The sequence below is a fragment of the Primulina eburnea genome, chromosome 10 (assembly GCF_022965805.1).
Source record: "Primulina eburnea isolate SZY01 chromosome 10, ASM2296580v1, whole genome shotgun sequence".
In the NCBI taxonomy this organism is placed as follows: domain Eukaryota; kingdom Viridiplantae; phylum Streptophyta; class Magnoliopsida; order Lamiales; family Gesneriaceae; genus Primulina; species Primulina eburnea.
In genome coordinates, this window is record NC_133110.1 from 13,354,561 (window position 1) to 13,366,752 (window position 12,192).

Sequence of the window (12,192 nt, forward strand, 5' to 3'; positions counted from 1 at the left end):
TTTGTGTGTGTATGGATGGAAACCAATGACCCAATAACTTCCTAAGACACTCTAAATCACGCCTAGAAGCAGCCCTGTGTGCCTGGGCCGAAGCAACCACCTAGATTCATCAAAACAACTCACCCGTCAAATTTCGAATTGCTGCTTATATCATGAATATATAATGGTTTCAAATATCTAATATGGCTTGATTGAAGAGAAAATAAATAATATATACATGCCTGGAATTTTTTTTGAAGAAAACAAATCAAAACGACTAATACGAGCGGCGGAACGGAGTTGAGTTTTCTTTCTTGTGTTACTGCTGCTGTGCACGATTCCTAGCTGCTGTTTTGCTGATATATTTTGAAGGTAAGGGGGTATAGGAAGTGTAGATGATGAAGGTGAATGATAAATGAGATGTTAAAGGTGCTATAATATGCATTTAGCTTGGGAGTTACAAGTCAAGAAGTGGAATGGATTTTGAAATGCTTTTGATTCCCCTTGCTGCTGATTACTTGTTCTTATTCTTGTTGTTATTCACATTTATTTGCTAGCATAAAGGGGTTGAAGAGCTTCAAAGAGAATTATGATGCATGTATTACCCCTAAGTATGGAGTTTAAAAGTGGGAAATGAATGTACTATAAAAAAACATTTAGTGGTAAATTTGAATGGGTTTGAATTGCTTCTCCTTCACTCCTTATTGCCGTTGGTTTTTTTCATTTCTTTGCTGCATGGTCTCATTCATTTGCTAGGTAATTAGTTGGGGAGAAATGAGGTGCTTTATTGCATTTAAATTTCCTACTAATTAGAGATTTAGAATAGGACATGAATACACCATGAAGTGTAATTAGAGATAGTTTGAATGGAGAGTTATCAACCTTTGAAATATTTTAAATGTTGGTCATTATTATTAATTTGCCTTGTATATTTTTATTTAAACCTTGCATTTTAATTGTCTAAGATTTAAACCTTCATTATATTTATTTTAATACATTAACAAATTAATTTAGTTTAGCATCTTTCTTAGAACTTTTGCATGGCATGCATGACCTCAATTTAAATGTTTAAATGTTATGTTTAATTTCTTGAATATATTTACCCTACATTAGTTCATCTCCAATTGTTTACACATTTTACTTAAACTTTAATTAAATATTGTACCTAATAGAATTTATTTACTAATTTGACTCCCATTAATTTAATAAATCCTAAAACATTATTTTTCTTCAAATTAAATTATTTCTTGACTTAAATTAAATTTAGGAATATTTGTCTTATTATTAATATTATCTCAAATCTCCACACTCCGGTCCGGCCTCGCGTATTTATTCTGAAAAGATGAAACTAAACATCTACTTTTTAAAATAAATAAAACACTTCATATTTTCATAAAAATTAATTTTTAATTTAAATAATATAAATTATGTATGACTTATACGTAATCTGATTTTGGGGTTCTACAACTCTACCTCCCTTAAAGGAATTTCGTCCCCGAAATTAAAACTTACCGAATAACTCGGGATAACGACTTTTCATTTCTGGCTCAGGTTCCCACGTAGCTTCTTCCTCCGAATGATTGAGTCATTTGACTTTCACTAGCTTGACTATTTTGTTCCGAAGCTTTTTCTCCTGCCTGTCTAAAATTTGCACTGGTCTTTCCTCATAAGACAAGTTCGGAGTGAGCTGCAACGGCTCAAAATTCAAGACATGCGATGGATTCGCCATATACTTTCTCAACATAGAGACGTGGAACACGTTGTGTACTCCGGCCAGATTCGGCGGAAGAGCAACACGATATGCTAATGTCCCAACTCTGTCGAGAATCTCAAATGGTCCAATGAATCTCGGACTGAACTTTCCTTTCTTTCCGAAACGCATGACGCCTTTTATCGGTGCTATCTTCACGAAAACATGGTCACCAACATCAAATTTTGTATCTCTCCTCTTCTGATCCGCATAACTCTTCTGTCTGCTCTGAGCAGTCTTCATCCTGTCACGGATCTTGACTACTAAATCCACGACCTGCTGCACAATCTCCGGACCCAACTCTGATCTCTCCCCTACTTCATCCCAATGAATAGGAGATCTACACTTACGACCGTACAGTGCTTCGTATGGATCCATCCCTATAGACGACTGAAAACTGTTGTTATAGGTAAACTCCACCAATGGCAACTTTGATTCCCAACTCCCGGAGAAATCAAGAACACATGCACGGAGAAGATCCTCCAAAATCTGGATGACTCTCTCGGACTGACCATCTGTCTGTGGGTGAAAATCCGTGCTAAACAACAACTTCATACCCATAGCTGAATGCAAACTCTTCCAAAATGATGAAGTAAATCTAGGATCTCGGTCAGACACTATAGAAACGGGAATACCATGAAATCTAACGATCTCCAGGATATATAACTCTGCATACTGGATCATGGAGAAAGTCGTCTTAATAGGCAAGAAATGGGCTTATTTCGTAAGACGATCAACAATCACCCATATATCATTCGACCCTCTGACTGACTTCGGCAAGCCGACAATGAAGTCTATCGTAACATTCTCCCACTTCCATTTGGGAATAGGAAGAGGCTTAAGAATTACTGCTGGTCTCTGATGCTCCGCTTTCACTAGTTGACATGTCTGACACTCGGTTACAAAACATCTGATATCCCTCTTCATTCCGGGCCACCAATATAATAACTACAGATCTTTGTACATCTTCGTTCTCCCTGGATGAATAGAGTACGATGACATATGGGCCTCAGATAAAATATCCTCTCGAATCGAATCGCCGCTAGGAACCCACATTATGTTTCGATATCTCACAATGTCTTCTCTAATTGTGTACGTGATACTGCCCTTGGCTTCATCTCTCCGCCTCCACTTAGCCAACTATTCGTCTGCTTACTGTCCACTGCGAATACGGTCTAGTAGAGAAGATTGAATCGTCAAAGTAGATAACTGAGGAATTCTACCTCGAAGATATGTCTATAGATCAAACCTCTGCATCTCATACTGAAGAGGTCTCGGAATCCTCAAATGAGCCATCACTGTAACTTTCCTGCTCAACGCATCCGCAACTACATTATCTTTGCCAAGATGATAGCTAAAGTCATAGTCATAGTCCTTCACTAGCTCTAACCAACGTCTTTGCCGCATATTCAACTCTTTCTGTGTAAAGAATTATTTGAGACTTTTGTGGTCGGTAAAGATCTGGCACTTCTCTCCGTACAAATAATGCCTCCAAATCATCAATGCAAATACTACGGCTGCCAACTCTTGATCATGGGTAGGATAATTCTTCTCATGAATCTCAACTGACGAGAAGCATATGCTATCACCTTCCCATTCTGCATCAATACTGCGCCTAAACCGAGTTTCGAAGCATCAATATACAAAACAAAATCTCCGGGTCCTGAAGCCATGGCCAATACTGGCGCTGAAATAAGAGCTTGCTTCAAAGTATCGAAGCTCTTCTGGCACTCCTCGCTCCACACATACTTAGCATTCTTCTTTGTCAACGACGTGAGTGGAACTGCGATAGAGGAGAATCCTTGAATAAACTTCCGATAGTACCCTGCTAACCCAAGGAAACTACGGATCTCTGATGCATTTTGCGGCACAACCCAATCTCTGACTGCTGCAACTTTTGTTGGGTCTACCTCAGTACCACTGCTAGAAAAAACGTGGCCTAAGAATGCCACCTTCTCTAACCAGAACTCGCACTTGCTAAACTTCGCGAATAACTTGTGCTTTTGTAGGGTCTACAATACTGTGGTCAGATGTATGCTGTGATCCTATTCATTCTTTGAGTAGATGAGAATATCGTCTATGAATACTATCACAAACTGATCAAGATACGGCTGAAATACGTGATTCATGAGATCCATGAAGATCGCTGGCGCATTCGTCAAACCGAACAGCATCACAAGGAACTCGAAGTGACCATAAAGAGTCCCAAAAAACAGTCTTGAGAACATCGACATCTCTCACCCGCAACTGATGATAGCCGGAACGCAAATCTATCTTGGAGAATACTGAGGCTCCTTGCAACTGATCAAATAAATCTTCAATCCTAGGGAGTGGGTACTTGTTCTCACTGTAACTCTATTCAACTCCCGATAATCAATGCAAAGCCTCATCGACCCATCCTTCTTCTTCACAAATAAGACTGGCGCACCCCATGGAGAAAAACTCGGGCGAATGAACTCCTTGTCAAGAAGTTCCTGAATCTGCTTCTTGAGTTCTGCCATCTCTGTCGGTGCTAATCGATACGGTGCCTTTGAGATCGGTGCGGTACCCGGCATAAGCTCAATAGAAAATTCCACCTCTCGCATAGGTGGTAAACCGGTGACGTCGTCAGGAAAAACGTCTAGAAAGTCCTTGACGATAGGAACATCGGATGCTGACTGTTTGGGCGTCTCGGGAACGGATACAAGAGTAGCTAAAAATGCTTGGCACCCTCTATTAATGAGCTTCCTAGCCTGGACACAGGATATCATGCGCGGTAAATTAAAATACCTGTCTAGTTCGAATAAGAATTGCTCCATTCCAGGTGGTCGGACTAGACCAGATCTCCGCTGGAAGTCAATTAGAACTATGTTCCCCATTAGCCAATCCATACCCAGAATGATATCAAACTCTGGCATCGGCAACACGATAAGATCCGCATAAACAAGATTACCATGAAGTTCGAGGTCTATGTCTCGGATCACATTAGTCGTCGTCATCTCCTCTCCGGAAGGCAGAACTACGGAATATGTTATATCTAGCCCAATGGTCTAGATATTGAGGAAATTTGCAAAAACCTCATAAATGAATGAATGAGTAGCCCCCGAATCTATCAAGGCATTCGTAGCGGAACCGGCTATAAAAATTCTCCCTGAAATATTGAAATATCATGCTAAACCCAATAGTTTTACAAGAACTTCACAAATTCTAATTTCAAAATCCTAACCCAAAACACTAAATTTCAAATAAAATTTAAATATTTAAGGTACCTGTCAAGAGCATCGTCTCCGGGTTAGTCTCCGCGGCATGAAGAGTAAAAACTCTGCCTTGGGTAGGCAGATCCTTCTGAGTACAATTCTTCAAAATATGGTCAGTACTACCACACTTGTAACACTTTCCCGAACCATACATACAATTCCCCGCATGATGGCGTGAGCACCTGGCACAGACTGGATACTCCACTGTCCTCGGGACTGCCCGTCCCTACTGCTACTGATGCTGCCCTCTGTTCCTGGGTGGGCCATGGAATTTCCTCTTATTCTGGTGCTGCTGCGGTGGAGGGCGGTGCGGTGCGGTGCCTGAAATGGTCGCTTACCATTGCGATCCCTCTCAATGTCCTGCTGGTCCTGCTCTGCAGTTAGAGCTCTGGAAACTGCGACATCATAGGTAGTAGGGCCAGCCACCATAACATCATGGCGTAAGATCGGTCGTAGACCATTCAGAAACTGCCTCATCTTGGCTCCCGCATCATTTGCAATCAGGGGTACAAAATGACAACCCCTCTCGAACTTACGGACGAACTCCGTAACAGTCATGTCTCCCTGCCTCAGGGTCATGAACTCTGTGTTCAACCTGGAACGCACTTCCTCAGTTAAATATTTAGAGTAGTCAAATCCAAAGCCACTGATGCTCCTTCCCACCATAGGCGAGCGTCCCCTCCGAACAGATAGGCCGCACATCGAACCCTATCTCCATCTTCAAGCCCCATGAACTCAAAGATAACCTCGAGGGACTTAATCCAGTCCTCGACAGCCATGGGATCTGTCGTCCCTGTGAACTCCTTCGATCTCATCTTCACGAACCGCTCATAGACTGCCTCCGGTTTCGCCGGTCTGGCTACAGCAGCTTGGTTCCCCGCGAACTGTGCGAAGAACTGAGTCATCCCTGCTAACATCTGGGCGTTCATGTCCGGTGGGGGGGTGGTGGTACGTTCCTGTCCTGTCTCTGATCCTCATCGTCCTCATGACGGCGCCCACCCCCACCCCTCGGGCGTCCAACAAGGCGTCTAGGAGGCATATTGTTCCATACATAACCCATACTCAACCAATATGCATAATTCCATAATTTATTTTTAAATCTAAGTAATTACTGAATAATTAAAATTTGAACGTAGAATATTTCATGAAATCATGCTGTTAAAATAATTCATACTTTAAGTAAAATGCTGAAATGTAAAACTTACAGACCGAAGACGTGACTTCATGAGCTTCTTGAGATCAGTAGTAGTACAACCCTTTACAAGAACATTGGCTCTGATACCAACTGTAAAGGCCCGTTTTTCGTATTCATAATTTCGCAGAATTATTAAAATTTTTCTAAATAAATAAATAACTCGCCTCATTTATAAATAAACATGTAATAATTTACACTTTAAAAATAACAGCGGAAGTCAACGTAATATTTCAAACAACAATTTAAAAACAATCCAACATATTAAAATCGAGTTTGAAAGATAACAGGTGCATAAACTAAAACATGATGTCCTCGGGTTTACTACTGTTGTCCCAAGATCGCTCACTGGTCGCCGCCCGCTGTCTCGACCTCATCAATATCTACAACAATCAAGTCTAGTGAGTCTAAAGACTCAAACATGTATATATCGTCAATAACAAATAAATATATTGTAAAATCGCATGCAACTTAAAAATATCATATCATAAAGCGTGCGGTGATAAACGTATTATGAATAATTATAACTACGTGCATATCTGAAAATCATACGTAAAATCTTTTCTCAATAGAGCTCTGTCATATCATATCATAATTTTCTGGTAGAGATAATGTTTCTAAGCTAGTGGCCCATAACATAACGTAAGAGCCTGATCAGACTAAACCACAGTATACTGGGCGGTAGAGATCACCACAGCCCTTGGACTGGATATCCGTACCCATACATAATCGTAAACCGGTCGTAAGTCACCGGGTGGAGAGGTCCTCGGTTGCGCCTACCGACTTCCAAACCCATAAGCATAAGGTGGCAACAAGACATGTATCATATATCTCAAAAATAAACATTTTATATTTTTATGCACGTAATATAATTATAAAATTATTTTTACCGGATGAATTGGATCGCTCCCAGGCTTGCTGTGACTTAATTCTAATATGTGACACATGCAAATAATATTATTTTGAATTAAACTTGACAATAGAACCAAAAACGAGACGATTATGACCAACCACTTGATTTTCAATCATGGTATTGTATCAACCCGAACCAACATTAAATTGACGTTTAACCATGATTAAAAATACCCCAAACATACTGAAAAATATGCATAAGAACTGAAAAACACGAAAATAGGTGAAAGGAATCCAAAAACATAAAACACCCTTTCGAGAGTCATTTTGGCACCTTTCACCGTAAATTCTCGTATGACCTCTAAACTCGACCAAATCACAAACGGCCAAAACCTTGACCTTCCTAACTCATTAAGGTACTGTCCAGTCCAAGGCCATGGGCTAAAAGCCAACCAAAAACTCAAACAAGCACCAAAACCGAAGCTCAAAGCTGCTGGAAAAGTGCAGCAGTAGCTGTTTATTTGTTTGTGGTGACAATCCTGAAATAAATGACTATGGGCTTGAACCACCGCCCAAGGACTCTTACCAACATCCTAAGGCATGTCTTGGACCATGGCTAAGGGCTAAAAGCCAGGCACAAACCGAGCTAACACCTAGGACAATCACAGCTCAAAACCGAGAGAGCCAATTTCTGTATAGTGTGATGTATTGCATTGTTTTGTTGTCTTGTATCGTTCCAATGGCCATTTGAGCGACCATGACTCAATTTAGACATGATTGAGAGTTGTATTAACCATGGCCACAGGCTAGGAGCAAACCACAATTCATCCAACACACAAAAACCGAAATCACACTCACACAGAATCTGAAAAGGGAAAAACCGAATGACTCTTGCATTGTTGATGTAAAAATCTGATGGCTCCTTGAACCAAGCTTGTAAATACCGATTTGGTCACACCCTAGACATGTTAAGGGAGGGTTCTAACCATGGCTACAGTCCCTATGACATCCAAGGTTCGAACACTCCACTTAAACAACTCAATGGCAGAAACTGTGTCTCATTCTGCACTCAAATAAAAAGTTGCAGTCATTTCTGCATTTATGTGTGTATGGATGGAAACCAATGACCCAATAACTTCCCAAGACACTCTAAATCATGCCTAGAAGCAGCCCTGTGTGCCTGGACCGAAGAAACCACCTAGATTCATCAAAACAACTCACCCGTAAAGCAGAACACCAAGGGCCGAGAAGGCTGTGTTAAATTTTCAGAATGTTTGCTGTCAAATTTCGAATTTCTGCTTATATCATGAATATATAATGGTTTCAAATATCTAATATGACTTTATTGAAGATCAAATAAATAATATATACATGCCTGGAATTTGTTTTAAAAAAACAAATCAAAACGACTAATACGAGCGGCGGAACGGAGTTGAGTTTTCTTCCTTGTGTTATTGCTGCTGTGCACGATTCCTATATGATGTTTTGCTGATGTATTTTGAAGGTAAGGGGGTATAGGAAGTGTAGATGATGAAGGTGAATGATAAATGAGATGTTAAAGGTGCGATAATATGCATTTAGTTTGGGAGTTACAAGTCAAGAAGTGGAATGGATTTTGAAATGCTTTTGATTCCCCTTGCTGCCGATTACTTGTTCTTATTCTTGTTGTTATTCACGTTTATTTGCTAGCATAAAGGGGTTGAAGAGCTTCAAAGAGAATTATGATGCATGTATTACCCCTAATTATGGAGTTTAAGAGTGGGAAATGAATGCACTATAAAAAAAACATTTAGTGGTAAATTTGAATGGGTTTGAATTGCTTCTCCTTCACTCCTTATTGCCGTTGGTTTTTCTCATTTCTTTGCTGCATGGTCTCATTCATTTGCTAGGTAATTAGTTGGGGAGAAATGAGGTGCTTTATTGCATTTAAATTTCCTACTAATTAGAGAATTAGAATAGGACTTGAATACACCATGAAGTGAAATTAGAGATAGTTTGAATGGAGAGTTATCAACCTCTGAAATATTTTAAATGTTGGTCATTATTATTAATTTGCATTGTATATTTTTATTTAAACCTTGTATTTTAATTGTTTAAGATTTTAAACCTTCATTATATTTATTTTAATGCATTAACAAATTAATTTAGTTTAGCATCTTGCTTAGAACTTGCATTAACAAATTAATTTAATAAATTAACAAATTAATTTAATAAATCCTAAAACATTCAACAAATTAATTTAATAAATCCTTGCATTAACAAATTAATTTAATAAATCCTAAAACATTCTTTTTCTTCAAATTAAATTATTTCTTGACTTAAATTAAATATAGGAATATTTGTCATATTATTAATCTTATCTCAAATCTCCAAACTCCGGTCCGACCTCGCGTATTTATCCTGAAAAGGTGAAACTAAACATCTACTTTTTAAAATAAATAAAACACCTCATATTTTCATAAAAATTCATTTTTAATTTAAATAATATAAATTATGCATGGCTTATACGTAATCTGATTTTCGGATTCTACGAACACGGTCAACATGCAGGAAGACAGATTCTTCATATCGAGAGCTAGAGGCTAGAAAAAAACGGTTAAAAGATCTAGAGAAAATATACACGGATATGTCTATGCAGAAAGAGTTACAGGTATCAATATTTCAGAGAGTACGTTATACGCGCTCATTTTTTCCTTATTTCGCTATAGGGTAATCATTTTAATGCGTCATTGGTGCAGAAAAGGGGTAAGAAACGCAAACTGCGTGAAGATGAAATGGTTAGTCCCACTTCAAGACCCGAGTATAAATGGCGACAGGAAAGGAAACGTTGAATAGAATATTTATATAACGAAGATTTCTTGAATGAGAACCTGAGGAGGGGACGTGCAACAATATCCTGTAGTCATCTGGGAAGCACAATTTTCGTAACTGTGTTGAAACTGCGTGATTTTTTAATCGGAACAACCGTAAACGTTGAAACATAATTTTTCTGTGACTGATGTTGGAAACAAAGGTATACTTCAATGTTTTCATAACCGGATCACCTTCATAACCGGACCGGTGATCGAATCGAAAAACACATGCTAAATTTATGGTGTGACTGAAAATTGTTATATTATATAAAATAATAATATAATATTATAAATAATGAAAAAGATATAGTTACCGATATAGTGATATTTCATGCTTTTAAGTTCCCAAAAATACTCTGCCATTAGAGCAGTCAGATCCATCAAATTTCACTGCGAAGGACTACAATAATGTGTGTAAAGTTTATAGCTTATATTTTCATTGTCGAAATTCTTTTCCATAAAAATATAATAGAAAAAAGTGGGAAAATAGAGTGTTGTTTTGAATGTTTTTTTATATATATAATATATATTTAGAAAACTAACATTTAAAAATATGTTCTATTTAGATATATGTGTAATAAAATAGTTACTTTGTAGAGAGTTCAAACAAGTTTTATGGTTTATGCATAAGTTTTTAGGTTTGCTACCTTTTGCTATGACAAGCGAGCAAACTTGGGCCGCCACACATCGATTTGGTATTTAAAGAATTCGGTGGTGAACCCAAGTTGGTGATTTATTGTTAAATTTGATCGTGAATTATTTAGTTCTGGCCATATTGATAAGTTGTTTTTGATACTGGGTGAGAAAATAAAAGATAAGGCATTTCTAGATTTGATAGAAAGGTTGTTTGAATGTAAGATAATCAACATTGAATTGGGTGGGGTTTGTTTAGGCAGGGGTCTGCCTCAAGAATCTGCCTTGAGTTCGATGCTGATCAATGTTTACTTTAATGGGTTTGATAAGGAAGTTCAAGAATTATTATTAAACACGAATAAAGAGATTCCTATGTTCATGGAAAATGATCTTGTATCGGATGAAAGAGAATCAGACCATGTTTTTTTATAAGCCATTGAAGATTTATGTTGTCCGATTATTGGATGAGATATTGATTGTTACTTCAGGAACAAAGATTGGTGGCTTTAGAATTGAAGAATAGAGTAGTGAAGTTATTAGAACGTCATTTGGATTTGAGAGTGGATAAACTTACAACTGTCATTCATAGCGCGGTTCGCTACAAAAAAACGGAAGGCGTAGCGACGGTTTTAATAAAACCGTCGCTATTATAGCGACGGTTTATATTAAAACCGTCACCTATTAAATTTAGCGACAATTTACTAACACCCGTCGCTATAATAGCGACAGGTTTATTAAAACCGTCGCTATATTAGCGACGGGTTTTTATCAACCGTCGTTAATATTGCACAAACTGTCGCCCATGTGCGACGGTCTTGTATTCTACCGTCGCTATGTTAGCGACCGTTTTCAATCAACCGTCGCTAAATTTTAAAGACGACGGGTTTTATCAGAACAGTCGCTATAAAGCGACGGTTTAAATAAACCGTCGCTTAATTTGATAAGCAACGGTTTTCGTAAAACCGTCGCTATATAGCGACAATTCAAAAATATAGCGACGGATTGTACGAAACCGTCGCTCAATATAGCGACGGGAGTTGAAAAACCGTCGCTTCTAGAATGCGACGCAGCCTCCGCTGACGGATCACGAAACCGTCGTTAAAACCGTCGCCTTACCCTTTTCATTGTCTAAATAATAATTCCAAACTATAACAAAAGAATCATTAATATTTTCAATATCAATCTTCATAGTTTAATCTAAAAATTAATGAAACTCTAATCAAATAATTGCATGCATAATGATATTTGTATTATTAAACATTAAGAGACTTGAAGTAATTAAATTTAATGTCATTATCTAATTTTTATGTAACAAAAATCAGCTCAAACAAATGATAAAATATTTTATTTTGTTTAATAAAAAATATCGCCAAACCCTATTTTTATAAAATTTGTGGTTCGTCTATAATTATCATATGCTAATAAATATTTCTTTATGTTTATAAACCAAATTAATCTTTTAAAATATGATATCATCTCTAACAATTTCATAAATTTGAAATAATAAAATAATATCATATTTAAGTAATTATTCTAGTTAATTATAAGAAAATCATATAAAAATTATTTCTAAATTTTTTAATATAACATCAAGATTTTGTTTTTTTATTTCTTTGATATCATAATTTTGTGTGTTGTGTGTGTATTTGTATACTCAATAAGGAGTAGGTCTCTTGTGAGACGGTCTCACGAATCTTT

At 37.6% G+C, this 12,192-nt stretch overlaps 1 protein-coding gene across 1 annotated transcript in view; it reads left to right on the forward strand.

The window, feature by feature from the left end:
* The window catches only part of LOC140803129 (probable U3 small nucleolar RNA-associated protein 11), a 59,887-nt gene extending 50,047 nt beyond the window's left edge, over positions 1–9,840 (forward strand). Inside the window, exons 8-9 of the mRNA XM_073158821.1 lie at positions 9,560–9,659; positions 9,748–9,840. Coding sequence (XP_073014922.1) covers positions 9,560–9,659; positions 9,748–9,840 — 193 coding nt within the window. The remainder of the gene's footprint in view (positions 1–9,559; positions 9,660–9,747) is intronic.
* The last annotated feature ends 2,352 nt before the right edge of the window (positions 9,841–12,192 follow it).